Genomic DNA, 17,929 nt, shown 5'->3' on the forward strand with positions numbered 1-17,929 from the left:
ATTTAAATACAATACATTTCATATTTCTGTTTCACATCGTAATCAGACTATTATGAACTTTGTTTGTTGTCTTTAAACTGGTTGCATATCGAATATAATCTAAGGTACACAACAAATTTAGTTGCAAGTCACAATCAACTTCCTATTTTTTTACCTATCGACTAGTATCCCTTATGAATGCAAATAGAAAAAAAAAATCAAATAAAAGAAAACCAAACAACCACAATCCTTCCTTCTTCTCTAACACCACACAACTGGTACCATCTGTACACTCCACAATCGCCATGGTTTCGCCTTCTCCGTTCGAATCACCTTCACACCTCACCACCATTACAAACCACGGTTACAATAAAATCAACACTTACATTCTTCTACCTCCTATACAACTTAAAACAAACCATCATCGCCATCATTTTTGCATCCTATAATCACCTGCACATCCAAGAATACAAATACCATCGACTACATCAAATACCATCGATCACATCACCCAATTGATACCTGCTTTCTGTTTCAGTCGAATTTCACTAAGACTGCCCAAACTATCTCTTATTTTCTTATTCGAGAAACCCACTTCGGTTAAAGTTTGAAACAAACACCATTAAGCACCACGCTTGAAACGTCAAAACAACCATACGCCAACATGAAGTGCTTCTGCTTTCTATTTCCGGAAATAACAAAACAATGATGACAACGAACACAGTTTAAATAGTTTGGCAATTTATTTAGATTGAAGATTATATATAATCCAAAATAAAGTGTTGGATGTGGGACAAAGTTTAAGCTCATGGCGACCATGATGCTTTAGTGAAGTGTTCTTTATTTTTCTTTTGAAAGTAACCACTTGTTTATGGAATGATGAGGTGCAAATCGAATAAGACCTGCGATATTTTTTTTCTTCCTTCATTGATAGAGTGGTGGGCTGAGTTTTATACATTGTTGGACCACTAGTTCTACTTTAATTATTTGATGGATCATGCTATTGTTTCTAGTTGGGGCCGAGGACTCAATCAATCCTACCATGGGACCGAATGATATCAAGTATTTGATGGGCAGCATGACTTACGTGATGATGATAATGATGATGATAAACTAGTTGATGGTGATGGGATAAATAAAATGATGGTGATCATGTTAATGTTACACGATGAAACCTGAAGGTGAAACCGAATCCCTTCTGATCACGGCGGCTACTCTTAATTATTTTCTGTTTCTATTTCGAATAAATATCTCCAAACCCATTTATTTATACAGCTGTTACGTGTCTATTTGATGGACGACAATCCATAAACAAAATAACCCCACAACCACCGAACAAGTTCTATCTCGTTGCTGTCTATATTTTTATTATTATTCGACATTCACCACAACAACTTGGGCTGTTAATTTATTACTTGGACTATGAACTGTGAGTTAGTTATTGGATTTTTTTAATGGACTGCAAGTCATGAAAATAATAAGATGGGGGTTAAGCGAGTATACTGATGATATTGGAAACGAACGATGATAATGATTATGGTTTTAAGATGATAGTTGATGTGTGAGGTCGAGGATGATTAGGATATGATGCGTGATACATAGGATGATTATGATATGTGTATGATAATGATGGTTTAAGATGAATGTTAGTACACGTTAAATGAATAAAACGAGTTAGATATTACAAGAAAGTAAGGCGCAGAGCATTGGTTAGTGGTGTGAGTGTTTAAGCGAGAGGTCACGAGTTCAAGCCCTCGCAAGGACGTTTATATGTTTAAAACATGCTACATTGAGGTAGCATTCTTATTATTATTATTATTATTATTATTATTATTATTATTATTATTATTATTATTATTATTATTATTATTATTATTATTATTATTATTATTATTATAGGATGAGTAAATTTTTTTTTTATCTATTATTATCAATAATATTTTATGAAATAACTATTAGCTCTACAACATCATATTTACTACATATCATATAACTATATTAATATTTTTACAATAAATATTAATAAATATAATTAATTAGGTTATTAATGAAAAACATAATTAAAGTAACAATTAATACACTAATAGTATATAAATTGTTCGATTACCATTATATATGTTAATATATATATATACAAATGATATAGGTTCGTGAATCCGAGGCTTACCCTATACTTGTTCAATGTCGTTCTATGTATTTTTACTACAAAATACATTAGGTGAGTTTCATTATTCCCTTTTTATATACATTTTTGTGCTGAGAATACATGCAAATGCTTTATTAACTGTTTTACAATATTTATATGCGTGAGTTTCATTATTCCCTTTTTATATACATTTTTGGGCTGAGAATACATGCAAATGCTTTATTAACTGTTTTACAATATTTATATGTGTGAGTTTCATTATTCCCTTTTTATATACATTTTTGGGCTGAGAATACATGCAAATGCTTTATTAACTGTTTTACAATATTTATATGCGTGAGTTTCATTATTCCCCTTTTAAATGCTTTTGCAATATATATTTTTGGGACTGAGAATACATGCGCTGTTTTTATAACTGTTTTACGAAATAGACACAAGTACTCGAAAATTACATTCTATGGTTGGATTATCGAATCGAATACGCCCCTATATAGTCTGGTAATCTAAGAATTAGGGAACAGACACCCTAATTGACGCGAATCCTAAAGATAGATCTATCGGGGCCAACAAGCCCCATCCAAAGTATCGGATGCTTTAGTACTTCGAAATTTATATCATGTCCGAAGGAGGATCCCGGAATGATGGGGATATTCTTATATGCATATTGTTAATGTCGGTTACCAGGTGTTCAATCCATATGAATGATATTTTTGTCTCTATGTATGGGACGTATGTTTATGAGAATTGGAAATATGAAATCTTGTGGTCTATTAAAATTATAAAATGATTATTTATGCTAAACTAATGAACTCACCAACCTTTTGGTTGACACTTGAAAGCATGTTTATTCTCAGGTATGAAAGAAATCTTCCGTTGTGCATTTGCTCATTTTAGAGATATTACTTGGAGTCATTCATGACATATTTCAAAAGACGTTGCATTCGAGTCGTTGTGTTCATCAAGATTATTATTAAGCCAATTATAGTTGGATATATTATGAAATGGTATGCATGTCTGTCAACTTCAGATGTAATGAAAGATTGTCTTTTCAAAATGAATGCAATGTTTGTAAAATGTATCATATAGAGGGCAAGTACCTCGCGATGTAATCAACTGTTGGGAATCGTTTATAATCGATATGGACTTCGTCCGGATGGATTAGGACGGGTCCTTTCAGTTAAACCCACGATACATTGGTTCTTTTGAAATCTTGGAACGTGTTGGACCCGTTGCTTACCATTTGGATCTACCAGCACAATTGAGCTCAGTTCATCCTACCTTCCACGTGTCGAACTTGAAGAAGTGCCTTGCTGCACCCGAACTTATCATACCACTGGAAGAACTTACAAATGATGACAAACTCCACTTCGTGGAGGAACCAGTTGAAATTATGGATCGTGAGATCAAAACTTTGAAACGCAACAAGATTCCGATCGTCCGAGTACGATGGAATGCCAAACGAGGACCTAAGTTTACTTGGGAGCAAGAGGATCAAATGATGCGGAAGTATCCTCACCTTTTCCCGACTCCTCCATCTACCTCAGCTTAAATTTCGGGACGAAATTTTCTTTAACAGGTGGGTAATGTAACGGCCCTGGATTTTCCAACGTTTATTTATTAATAATTATTTATTATTAATACGTGTGATTAAACGAATGTATGTAATTACATTTACTTGTTACCATGATTGCCCGTACTTGACTTTAATTGCCCGAAGCGTCTTTGTGACACCCGAGACTTACACAAATAATATTTTCAAGTATTATTTACATTCATGATTAAGTTTTATTAATCATTTTAATTAAGGTTGTTGGTTAATTACTTGGGCTGTAAATGGATTAATTTGTTAATTAATTGAACTTGAGCCTTGTTAATGTTAATGGACTCTTGAATAAGGACTTATAAGCCCAACCTACTTCTTAATGGACATTTTAGCCCAACCTACCACTTGTAAGTATCAATTAGATGGAAACTAGTTAGTTAACTTTGATTGGAATCTAGTTAACATGTAATCCCCATGCACATACCTCCATTAACCAACTTTTGTAAGCTTTTCATGCTAATAACCAACAAACTTTTTCCTCCTCCCCATGGGTGCTCAAACCGTCGGCCATCCTCAAGCATATGGGGAGTTTTTGTTTCATTTTTCATTACTTCAAACTCTCACATTCTCTCATTCACAAAAACACTCTCAAACTTGCAACTTTCTTTCTCACTTTTTCTCTCATATTGTAAGCAACTTGAACTCTTTTCTCTCCTTGTTCTTCATCCAAAACCGTAGCCTTGGCTACCAAATCATCATCATCTTTTGTTACTTGCTTGTTTGATTACTTGTTTATTGTTGTTTACTTACATGTTACAAGAATAAACTTCCTAGTTTGATTCTCCTTTTATCTTGTTTTACAAGAACAAACAAGAACTAACTTACTAGTTATGTTCTACATATATTTTCTTAAAAGATTGCAAGTTCATGTGTTGATTAACATCATACTTGTAGTTCTTGAAGTAAACTTAAGGTTTACTTTTCTTAAAGATCAAACTTTGGTTGAATCTTTAAAGTATGAACAACCATGAACAAATTACTTGTTTACTTAGTTTACTTCTTTATTCTTGCACTTTAAATTCATGTTTGTTGGTTATTATTGGTCAAGTGTTACTAGTTAGCCTTGATCTCATTAATCTTGAACTTAAAGTTAACTTTAAAAGTTCAAGAACATGTAAATGAAACTTTTAATTATAACTTTGTACACTTATGTTAGATCTAGACTTTTGAGTCTTGGATCTTCAAGATCAAACTAAGAACTATGTTCTACAACTTAAGATCTTGATTTCATAAGTTCACTTTCAAGTTTGTAACTTATTATTAGTTTTAAAGTTCATGTATGTGTTAGATCTAAGACTTTGATGTAACTTTGGTTCATCAAAACACTTGCAACACTTAATGGAGTTGTGCTTCATGTCTTAGACTTACACTTGGGTTATGATGGTCAAAACTTGGTAAAGATGATGTAAACACATCAATGCGTTGTACACTTGAAGCTATATGCATCAAGGATGAGAACCATGATGAACATCAAGCACCAAAACCCACCGGAACCCATTTATCTTTCTGTTTCTGTTTACAGCCTACTGTTCTGCTGTTTCTGTAACAGACCAGTAAACCTGGGCTGCTGTAACCTTGATTTTCAAATAGTTCTGTTCGAGTAGATAACTTTTCATATAGGACTCGTCTTAATCCGAGTTACGGTTTAGGATTTATGGCCCTCCGATCGTCACTATGACCTTTAACGTTGTGCAGGAATTTCTGACCTACTCGCACTTAGACCGTCGCCACGGTCAAACGAAGACGAGTTTGCTTCTGTAAATTTTACCACACTTAAAGGACTCATATACGGAGCCATGACCACTGGTCTCACCTTAATTCAGTAAGGGTAGAGGCCGTGGTGACTGATCGAAGTAAGCCTTTGTTTTAAACTACTTTCATGAACGAAATTTACTTTACGCCTTTTGTTTGATGATGAATGATGATGACCCTTAAGACCTTATTTACATACTTTTAAACCTATTCGGACGATTTACTGACTTAGTACTATTTGACTTAGGTTGAGGACTCGTCAGACCTTTCAGACCGATTACTTGCACACTTTTCCCGACTCGACTTTTACCGCCACTTTATCATTGTGAGTTATAGCATTCCCTTTTTACTTTAACTTATTTTGGGAACTGAGAATACATGCGGATTTTATGTTTTACATACTAGGCACGAGTACTTAAACTTATATATGTGTGGGTTATACAACGGCATAAACATTCCCTTTAGCTCGGTAACGTTTAATCATTGGTTTTTGAACCGTGAACGCGAATCTTAGATATGGATCCATAGGGTTTGACATCCCCACTCAGGCTAGTAGCGCTAGCATTTAACGAGTGTTTAATACTTCGTAGACATACGCACTTGCCAAGTGTACTTTCAGGGGGTATAAACGTTAAGTTAGTTACCAAGTGCCCACGGTTAACATATACTTTATCATACTGTTTTGAAACGCTCTTTGTAGCACTGAAATCTCGTGGCCTACCTTACATACTGTTATACTTAAACTATAGCTCACCAACCTTTGTGTTGACGTTTTTAAGCATGTTTTTCTCAGGTGCTTAAGGTTATTTGCTTCCGCTGTCGTGCTAGTCTTGCCGTAGACACCCGCTGCTTTAGTGTTATCACCGCATGAACTATTTATCTTGCATTCAAACTTTAATACATTTGAAACTATGTTTTGTAACGACCTAAGGGTCACATACATTTATTCATGCTTGCTATTCGTAGAAGCATACTGTTGGTGTAAAACTTTTGGTGTCGGTTATGACGTCACCTTTTTATCGTGAATGCAACTTCTTTTATTACAGCATATAGTACTTAACCTTGTAATGATCCTGTTGTTGATGATTCGTACACGATGGTTTTGTACGGGACATCACATATCTATCTATATAAGTATGAAACTATCTAAAATCTAAAATATATTCATGTTGAACTCGGCTCAAATTTCATTAGAACATATTTTACTCTTGTAGAAAAATAGTTAAACTAGTCACGTGATAATCTCCTTAGGTCACATACACATAGGTAAAAGTATTCACTATTTTCTAATAATTCTATAATATCTTTTTTTTTAACATTTTATAGGATATAGGATAGGATAGGATATCGGATCAAATAATCGCCATTATTATGTGTGATAGATGGAGTAACATATTAAATCAAATGCTATGGTATTATGAATTTGATTTATTCAAATTTTGATTAATTTCATTAAATCTAAAATAATTAGTCAAATAATAATAATTCCATTATTACCAATTATACATTTTGAGCTATTTATATATATTTATTTTTTCGCATATACACCAAAATTAAAAAACCCATTCGTATACGAAGACCCCTCTTTTTTCTCACACTCTCGCTTCCATTTAAGCTTTGTGGTTCTCTGTTTCTGCACTCTTCAATTCAAATTACTGTATGTATATCTATTTTTTTTTTCTTCCTATATCTCTACCAATTCCGTTTCAATCAGATCTCATATTATTCAATTTCGATTATAGATCCCTAATTTTACTTGTTAACTCAACCGACCCTGTAATTACCGTATTTTATCTGATCAATTGATTCAATTATATGATGTTTATCGATGCTATTTGTGTGTTTTTTTTCTGCTGTAGATGAGTTTGATTGATTACAATAATAATTATTAAGTTGTGGATTTATGTATGTTTAGTTAGAGTTTGATTTAAAAGCTAAGATTCCTATTTTTTTTTTTTTTTTGTTTTGTTTTACACAAACAACTCTGTAATTTATGTTGCTTTATTATATTATCGGAATTGATACTGTTGTCAAAAAGCTGTAGATGATGTATGTGTATTTTTCAGCTTTAAGAGTTTCATTGATTATTAAGTTCTGGATTTAAGATGATAAATAAGAATTTAAATTTAAATTTTGTTGATATTTATCTGGAATTCTAGATTTTAGCTAGTATATTTTGATCGTCTGATCACTTTTTTTTTTGTTAAATCAGGGTATACACATACATACATTATTATATATTCATGCATTTTATATATTTATATTTACATGTGTAATGAAGTACGATTTGTTTAAATTTGAAATCATATAAATAGACAAATCAACAAAATTAACATTTTTGTATCCTTTATAGCAATAATACATAGATGCATGGATGTATATTTTCATATAATTAGATTCGGAAATTCGATATATGTATGCCGGGATTAGATGTACATTGTTGAACTTAACACTTCAAAGTATTATAGAATACTTTAATAGTGACAAACTGATGATAAAGTGTAAACTACACGAGGTTTGTTGACTTTATAGGATTTAAATTAGAAAAATGTGTATTTCATGTGTACTGTATGTATGGCTGTATATTATACATATAATATATGATATATTATTTGTGTGTGTAACATCATTTACACGTTTTAAGATTGTTTGTTATTTTTCTTATGATTTTTGTTTATATTGATATTGATTGTATCATGTTTTATTGTTTAGGTAATCATGAGTGACCAAGGAGAAAGGACTTGTCCACTTTGTGCTGAAGAGATGGATCTAACAGATCAGCATCTGAAGCCTTGCAAATGTGGCTATGATGTATGGAATATATCATTTTAATTTGTGATAGTTGTTAGACTAGTTACTTTTCTGTATTAAATTTGAAAATAGGCATTTTAATTGTTATGAGTAGCATTTTATTTGCAATTGATTGGCGTATGTGGAACCTAGTACTTGGTCCTTAGTTTTTTGATATGCTTGAATCTCTAATACATTTCAGAAGATGTGATATTGGACGATTATCATAAAAATATCCATCTTTTCATAACTTTATTACTGGCTTTCAGTTCCCTGTGTATTATCGTATATTTGAAAATCTGGCTATAGAAATTTTATGTTTCCACTAGGTCACCTCTTTTTTGTGTTACATAGTTTTCTTCACGATTTCATCATTCATGCTTTGGAAAATGCGTTTTTGCTGAAATCGTATTCTTGGTATGCAGTGACGGAACGAGGAAATTTTTTCACCTGGGGCGATTTTTTTTAAAAGCGTTCACATTCACTGTAGATTTTTTTTCTTCCATGAAAATACAACCTTTTGGGTCATGGGCTTTTGGGTTGGGGTCAAAATATGGAGGCTTTTAGGCAAAATACAACCTTTTTGGTCATTAACTTTTGGGTTCGGGGCAAAATATGGAGACTTTTGGGCAAAATACAACCTTTTTTCTTCGAAATAAAGAGTCCAACAATGAAAAAGATGGATGCTTTTGGGTCATGGGCTTTTGGGTTGGGGGCAAAATAAATCAATCCAAAATTTTAAGCTTAAAAGTTTCAAATCCACTGGGGCAGGCGCCCCCCAAGTCTATTCTATTTCTGCCCCTGTTGTATATTTAGAACCTTGGTTGATGATGATGTTTAGACATTTCACCCATTATTAGGTGACGGCAAATGTGGATAGGACTTGAAAGAAGTGTTATTGTTATACATCTGTAGCGAGTGTCTTTTATCATTTATTTGTAAGCAACCATAGGTCCTTAGCCATGAGTAATTTGTTTAGGAAATGCTTTTATTGCGATGTCTGTTGTTGGAACTTGATAAGTTTCTTATTTTTGATGTTTCTCTGTACTCATATCTGGACCAAATGTAAGAAAAGAGAGCTATTATGACTTTACTTTTAATGTATTTTTAGCAGATATGATAAAATTTATGTGATCTCAGTTTTGTACATTTGTTGGTTGATGCTTAATGCTCTTCCTTTTGCTACTCATAATTAGTTGCTATCTGAGTTTTATTATGTATATACTATACTGATAAGTGCAAGTTTTTATATCATATATGCAGATCTGTGTGTGGTGCTGGCACCATATAATGGATATGGCTGAGAAGGATAGTGTCGAAGGGCGGTGTCCAGCATGTCGTACTCCTTATAACAAAGAGAAGATTGTTGGTACAGCATTAAACTGTGAAGGGTCCGACTCCTTTTGAATTATGATATGTTTATTCATCTTATATTTTTTTCTATTGTTCTAATTTTGTATCTTGGACTTTATTATAATACTTTCAGATTGGTTAATGGAGTTGTGGAGAAGAAACATAAGTCACAAAAGGGAAAAACTAAAACTTGTGAAGGAAGAAATCAGCTTAATAATGTCAGGGTTATTCAACGTAACCTTGTTTACATTGTAGGATTACCTCTTAATCTAGCAGATGAAGATGTATGTATTTTTGAAAACTTATCTGCTTTTCTTTGTATATTTTGTTTTTTTAAAGAATTTTTTACCCAAGCTTTGTTATATATTCAGCTTCTGCAGCAAAAAGAGTATTTTGGTCAGTACGGGAAGGTACTAAAAGTTTCTATATCTCGGACCGCAGCTGGTGCTATTCAGCAATTTGCTAACAGTACTTGTAGTGTGTAAGTACAAGTGTCTTTGGTTATTTTAAATTTTTATATGGGGTACGGTACCCCATGGTAATTCAGATACTAAATGAGTATATGAGTATATTGTTTGCTTTATCTTGAATAACTTCATTTGAAATATTCATCTTATTCAGATATATTACTTACTCAAAGGAGGAAGAAGCAGTTCGTAGTATACAGTCAGCACATGGCTTTGTTTTGGAGGGTAGACCGTTAAAGTAAGGAGTAAAAACATTATAGCATATTCACATGATTTTTATTCTCTTGTTCAGTTTGTTTACCTCTTAATTAATTGGTTCAACGCCGAAGGCCGAACCATTCATCATTCAACGCATTTGTTTCTTTGTTTCTGACCTCTGAATGACATATGATGTTGAACGGTTCAGCATTCAGTGCTGAACCATTCAGAGTTGAAACACTCTCTTAACCATTAAGCACATAATTTTTCTGTAATATCTTCCTCAAATCATATCCAGAACACTTAACAAACAAGTATATTGAATTTTTTATTCGTGTAATACGTTAATAAGGTAATTTTACCCGTTTCATATCGTTCATTCATAATGATTATCAAACAGCTTATTTTCATTCAGAACCAAGTTTATTCAGAGACTCATAATCATTCAGATTATGAACCATTCAGCGCTAAATGATTCAGTTTTATCAAACGCACCCTAAGTAAAAAATTCTCCCTTTTCCGGGTCGCCCGAATAGTGAAAACCTTATCCGTTTACCCGTTTACCCTTATTTTACATGACAATACATGGGTTTTGTTGCAGGGCTTGTTTCGGGACCACAAAGTACTGTCATGCCTGGCTAAGGAATACGGTATAATGAATAATCGAGCATTAAAGTTTATTGCTTTACTACTTAAGTACTTAACATAACATAATATTAATTTGGAACTTTTATTTGATTGGTCCAGCCCTGCACCAATGCCGATTGTTTGTACTTGCACGAGTTTGGCGCACAAGAAGATAGCTTCACCAAAGATGAAATAATAACAGCATATACAAGGTATTTTCATTTTCATATTGTTATTGCATGAAATTTATACATTGTTTTATCCTTTCTCGCAAATGCCTGCCAATTATCTCAAAGAATACATATTAACATTTTGACTAGCTTTCTAAGTATATTATATCTAAGTTAAGTTATCATTTGTAATGGTAGGAAGTTTTCATATATATAGTATGAAGTTAAGTATTTCCGTGCACCTTTTTGGAAATTATGAATGGGTTGAATAATTGTCGACTCTCAAGATACATTCCAGTTTTTCTTTTTTCTTTTTTTTAGCTAGAATAATGTGATTATTTATTGTCCCTAAATTAACTTTGAATGGTGATTTGTACAGGAATAGGGTTCAGCAAATTAATGGCGCGACATATGACATGCAACGGCGTTTTGGAAATATTTTACCACCTCCAGCTGATGATTACTCTGATAAAAGTAGTTCGGCAAAACCTATTAATAAAAGTACCACCAATGTAAGATATTCTGAGTCGACGTTTTATTTTTGATGAAATTTTACATCTCAGGGTTTTATTAATGTTTTGATTTTGTTCTCTACTTGACAATTTTTATGAGAATTTTTTTTTTTTTTTTTTGGATAAACGGATAAATTATATTAGATCATAAAAATATTTACAGGCCAACTTCGGACATACTTGAAGGGATGTTTCAAGTAAGTGGCGGAAGCAAGAATTTTTTTTTAAAAGCGTAGCAACTTTTTTGGCAAAATATGGAGGCTTTGAGACAAAATATAGAGGTTTTTGAGAAATATGGAGATTTTTTGGCAAAATATGGAGATTTTTTTGCAAAATATGGAGGTTTTGAGGCAAAATATGGATGCTTCGAGGAAAAAAAAATTACATTGGGGGCAAAATCGAAAAATCCAAAAATTTTACACTAAAAGTTGCAAATTCACTGGGGCGCCACCTCTGCCCCTATATTATATTCGCCCCTGTTTCAAGTGAACATCCCAAACTCTTTTACAATCATCACCCTTACAACCAAAATTACCCTTTATATGCATCATCCATTGACTCAAATAAAACAAAATAGAAACCAAGCAATAAAAGTCAACAAATAATATCATCACCTGATTCTTAGGATCTTTACTGATTAAGTACTTAAGACCCACAGCTTCTATCTTATCAATCCAAGAATCAAAGTCCTAATAACAGTTTGTAATTTTACCAAGGTTAGTCAAAATTACCATAGGACTATTTTTCAACATGACATTATACAAGTCCTTACCCCAAACCAGAGGGATGCTATACTGATTATAGGTTATATGAATCTATAAAATAACCACCCCAATAAAGTGATTCCACGTTAATATTGTAAGTGAAATTAAGAACATACGTTGACTATAGAAAGTCAGTAGGTGCTTAAAGGTCACGATCAAGGCCATATGAGAAAAACCATTATCTCATACTAACTATCCATAAAATTACTATAATTGATATTACTACTTTTACTATTATTAAGCAGCAACCCAACCCAAATGCCCACCTAAACATTTTACTCAACAAGTGGGCCATTAATGGCAGGTTTATAACGAAACCTCAGGGCCGGTCAAACTTTGGTCAAAATTTTTGCATGCCCCGGGCGAAATGATTATAAAATGCCCCCAACAGTTACACAAACATATATCTTTAGGAGATTTAAACTATGAGTATTAATAAATTTTTTCGAAATGATGCCCCTAACCGCGTGATGCCCAGGGCCGTCGCCCGCTTCGCCCATAGCCTTAGCCGGCCTTGCCAAACCTCCATACCTCATATGCCAGCTTTACCTGATAAGAAGCAGAAATATTATATTAAGGCCGCATAGACGAAATCTAATCACCTCAGAAATGGCTTGGCTCAACACATTGCGACTTCTGCTTTTATCCTGAAACAGCCTCCAATTTCTTTCTTGCTAGATTGAATACACAACAACAGCTAGCACTATTCGTCCAATAATGTTCCAGATAGATTTAGTACAAGGTTTTTGGGCAATTAAGCGCTCACCAAATCCAACCAAGTAATTTTTTTTTTTTCCAAAACTGAATCAATCAGATCATCCATTCTAGCCTTTCCTTTAAACTCAGCCCAAATCCTCTTTGAATACTCACAATCAATAAACAAATGATCATGAGAATCTTGAACTTTAGAACACAAAGGATACACCTGAGTGTACTGCAACTCCCATTTCTTCATTCTGTCCTGAGTGGACAGCTTACCATTAATAGCAAGCCACACTATACATGTACTTTGATCCACTGGTTCCATATTGACGACTTTGATCCTTTTTTTCTTAAGCAGAATCAAACAAATAGCATGAAAGTTTCTCCCCCAAATAGTAGTTCTGGGAGATCAATCTCTCTTCCTGCTGCAGCTTCATGGTAAATTTCTCAAATCTCAAATCGACCCCGTTTTGCCATTACTAATTAAATGGGTCAGAATTGCCACCTATACTATTTGTATTAAATTTCTAATGTACTACAGGGGAGCACGCACCTCAAATAGTCAGCTTGTTGCAAACTCAAATGGGCCCTCTAAACAAGAAGCTGATGTGTCTAGTACTACATTGTCATTCTCTTCAGCCATATTGGGTTCATCATTTCATGGAGATGAATTGATAAATAAGCATAGTCAAGAAAACCACAATTTTCAAGTAAATGGTAATATGGGTAATCTAGTATCAGTGAAAAAGGTTGTGGGCCCGGACCAGAGAAAAACTCTGTTAGAGACACCTGTTACAACCAGGCTTTCTTCTTCTTCTTCAAAGTCAACAACTTCACGTGAGAATAAAAAGCCATCTGAGCATCTTAGTTCTGTTTTAGATAAAGAACTGAATATCGATGATGGAAAAAGGACTGACAACTCCTCTTGTAACGGGTCATCGTTAAGCATCGTAAAGAATCAAAGATTACAAATATCGGATTCAAAGGCCGAACCTTTAGTCTCAAATGAAGCAAAAAGCATTGTCGAAAAGTCCGATTTAGTATCAGATTTGCAAAATAAATTATCAGAAATTGTAATTAGTGAAGCCGAAGAAGATTTGTGTTCTTTTAATGATCATAGGCTTAGTGATAAAGAGATTCTTAGAAATACAAGTTATATACAAAGTATGACCCACATATCTCCTCGCCCAAATAGTTCTATAAGTTATTCTTCTCAAGATCCATATTTTCTGGCTAATGGCAATTTAGATCCTCCGTTAGTTGACCAAAATGTTGACTTGGATTCAGGAGAAAGCAGTCTAATATCTGATATTCTTTCAATGGATTTTGACCCGTGGGATGAGTCATTAACTTCACCTCGAAACTTGGCTAAGTTTTTAGGTCAAAGTAATAAACAGCCTGAATCACATGGAGTTTTAAGTGCACGAACATCACAAAATAGCAACCAGTCAAGATTCTCGTTTGCAAGGGAGGATGAATGCTCATATCGAGAATCCAATTATGCACCATCTGCAAGTGATTTTCGACAAGTTGCGGAGTATAAAAATTTCTGCGCTGATGTGGCGAGTAACAATAGTAATAGTAATTATGTTGACAATGGCAATGGTTTCTCTTCTTTTAGCTTTGAGGAATCTGATCATTTTGCCACCAATTATTCTCAATCTATTGAAAATAATAAGATTTCAGGTATGTCTGGTGCCATTCATCGCGTTCTGTTTTTACTAACTTTCAAAGTTTACCCTTTTGACAGGGATATTGTGTTTTGTAACTTTTTAACTTCCTTTACTAAGAGAAGTTTAAGTTATATTGTTGCCACAATAAAGTGTTTTGTAATAATAGTGAACAATTAACACTTCACACGTTTAGAGAAGAATTCAAAGTCTTCACGAGTCAACCTGACTAACATGTTTAAACTATAAAGAATTAAATCTCCACACTTTGTAGGTTCGTTATATTGATGTGTTTATAGTTACAGATTATTACAGTTACAGATAATTAAGGATACAAGATAAATCAACTATACAAGATAAGTTCTAAATATAAACGATATTGGGCATGTTTGGCTACAAGCTTTTTGGAGCTTTTAGCTTCCATCTTTGATCAAATAAAAAGCTTTGTTTGGTTACAAGAGCTTAAAGCTTTTTGAGGGACGGTTAAAGCTATAAGCTAAAAGCTAATTGAACTAGCGTTTGAGAAAAAGCTTCTAGTTTTTTGTCATTTTACTCTCTAATTTAACAGTTTACTACCCTGCCAAACACCTAATTACATTTTTTTTTGGACATCAGTATGGGATCACCCAGGGAGACTTAACCACCCACGCGTTCATATCCCGTAGTTGCATAACCCTCCCTCAACTACTGCCCTGGAGGAAACCCGGACCAATCCGAGGGCATGGCCGGTAAAACGCCCCCTCCTAGCACTAAGTGAAAGGAGACCTGGGTGGATACTTCAGGTCATAGATAACATTAAGTGCAATCTTGCAGCCCAGCGGATTCGAACTCCTGACCTCTCGCTAAGAGAGTCAGGCCACTACCAGCTCACTACCAGCTGAGCTACAACTCATTTTTAACACCTAAATACATCTAAAAGGCTAACAACTACAAGCTATGAGCTAAAAGCTACCAGCTAGTTTTGCCAAACATAACCATTATCTAAATATAACGGATCTTGGACTTGTTCTCCAAGATACGTGGTCATGGTCATGATCATGTGATCATGTGATGACTTCCTGCATGTCTTCTCTTCTAATACTCTATAAACCCACACCAAAACAATACTTGCTTTGACCCGTTACCCAATCTGTCCATTTGCCACAATACTAATTTTTGTAATTTTTTGGCTTGTTCAAACAGTTTCAAGGACACAAGTATCTGCCCCACCTGGGTTTTCAGGGCCAAAGAGACCACCACCTCCCGGCTTCACCTCTCACGAGCGGATGGAACAACCTTATGAAAACGCATCAGGTTAGTTGATTAAAAAGCTTAAATCTTTTTCTGTTTATGCATATTTTTTAAAAAAAATAACTTACTTTTATCAACCTACGTTTCAGGAAATCATATATTTGACATTTCCTCATTTATGAGAAAAACGCACGAAGTTACCGCCCCTGTAAATATCAGTTCGGGTGGTGATTTGGAGTTAATGGATCCCGCAATTTTAGTGGTTGGTGGTAGAATTCCAACTAACTTAGAAGATTTTAGATCCAACTTTTCTCCTACACAGATGAATACTTATGAAAATGACCTCAGACTTCAACTTTTAATGCAAACATCTTTTTCTCAGCAAAACCCTAGATTTAGTCCACTAAAAGATCATCATTGTCCTCATCAAACCGATTCTTATGGACTCCCATTAAGGATGGTTGAAAACAATCTTTCGTCTTATCAGCCAAACGGTTCTTTAAACGTTAATGGCCACTGGAATGGTTGGAATGAAAATGATATTTGTATGGCGGAGGTCCATTTTAACGAGAAAACGGGTTTTAACGGATATTATTCAAGTCACGAAGATGCAAAATACCAGCTGCCAACTTCTTCTACTGATCTGTACAACAACAGAACATTTGGAATTTGATCCTTTCACTTGGTATTTGTGAGAAAAATGTTGTAACCAAGCTTTGCGCATAAACCTTATGGTTCAGTCATTGTTGGTTGTATCTTGCGGTGAAGCTCTAAAATGGCTTCCAGAAGCCAGCAGGCGAGTTTAATATAAAAAATAAATCTATCTATTGCTAAATATTAAATCTGTGCAAGTCATGATAATTTTATTGTTTTTTTTTTTTTTTTCTTCAGGCGGAGCAAGAAATGTGACGGGATCCTGTTTTAAAACTTGAGCTGTGGAAATTCGGCTTGGCAATTAATCTTTGTGCTCTAAGTCTATATATCTTAAAAAGGATTTGCAACTTAATCGTTGAGAAGAGTTTTTTGTTTCTTTTAGTATTTTTTTTTTTTTGGATGTTTTTTTTTTTTTTTTTTGAGTAAGCAAGGAAACTCTCCTATGAACGTTGTCAATTTTTTAATTGTGTTTACCAATTACTATAATTTTAATATATCAACGTATCGAGATTGATTCGTGTAACATAAAAGGTGAGGTATTACATATAAAGTGAACAAAAACGTTTGAAGGGTTGAGTTTATGGAATTTGCTTTGCAACTATCTGTACGAATTTAAACTTGCAGGTAATTCTGCAGTCGTGAGAGTACTTGTAAGTTATTACCGTTATTTCCATTTTGAAAAAATCATGCTCTGTTTTAACTGCTCTGCTATATATGAATCAACAAAAGGGTGTCCAGCTTATGTACTAGAGTGTGTATTGTTTTGGAGGTTTAACATTTATCACCCACATAAAGATGTTATGCTGTATGTAAGTTTACTTGCAGTCGGTTTAAGATTTAGACCTGTTTTTGTAATGACTTTTGTATTGGGCAGAAAACCACAATCGAGCTTAAGCCTCATCCTAACAGTAAATAATATAGTGGGTCATAATAAGCCCATTCAAAAATGAGCTACAGAGATGGATTGTTGGTGAGTTGGAGATTAACCGAGAACAGAGTTGGCGAGAAAGCTTTCATCCCTTGGCGACAATAAAATAGGCCAAAAATGATTCCATGCAAGATTTTTAGCTTATGTGCGATATATACATTTAGGTTTTGATTAGTCTGTAAATTTAGTGGTATGCATAGTTGATTGAACAACTGTAGTGCTTAAATGATGATTATTTTATTTAGGAATTGACTTATGCTCTAAAATTAGCTTTATTACCCAAAATTTGAAGCATGTGTATGTTTTGGCTTCTCTCATAAACACACGAACATCCCAGTTTATTTACGAGAATGTGATTTCTTTGCATTATACTAGTATTGAAAC

The 17,929-nt window shown here is 33.8% G+C and overlaps 1 protein-coding gene across 1 annotated transcript; it reads left to right on the forward strand.

Annotated features, from left to right (window-relative positions):
• The first annotated feature begins 7,055 nt into the window (after nt 1–7,055).
• LOC139874397 (uncharacterized) lies at nt 7,056–17,043 on the forward strand. Its single transcript, XM_071861836.1, has 14 exons — nt 7,056–7,137; nt 8,193–8,291; nt 9,534–9,661; nt 9,757–9,907; nt 9,995–10,104; nt 10,245–10,328; nt 10,890–10,938; nt 11,036–11,127; nt 11,465–11,586; nt 11,742–11,794; nt 13,444–14,749; nt 15,916–16,026; nt 16,113–16,759; nt 16,855–17,043. Exons 2-13 carry the CDS (start codon nt 8,199–8,201, stop codon nt 16,634–16,636), a joined length of 2,823 nt encoding a protein of 940 aa, XP_071717937.1. The 5' UTR covers nt 7,056–7,137; nt 8,193–8,198; the 3' UTR covers nt 16,637–16,759; nt 16,855–17,043.
• The last annotated feature ends 886 nt before the right edge of the window (nt 17,044–17,929 follow it).

Source organism: Rutidosis leptorrhynchoides, chromosome 11, assembly GCF_046630445.1.
Source record: "Rutidosis leptorrhynchoides isolate AG116_Rl617_1_P2 chromosome 11, CSIRO_AGI_Rlap_v1, whole genome shotgun sequence".
Classification (NCBI taxonomy): domain Eukaryota; kingdom Viridiplantae; phylum Streptophyta; class Magnoliopsida; order Asterales; family Asteraceae; genus Rutidosis; species Rutidosis leptorrhynchoides.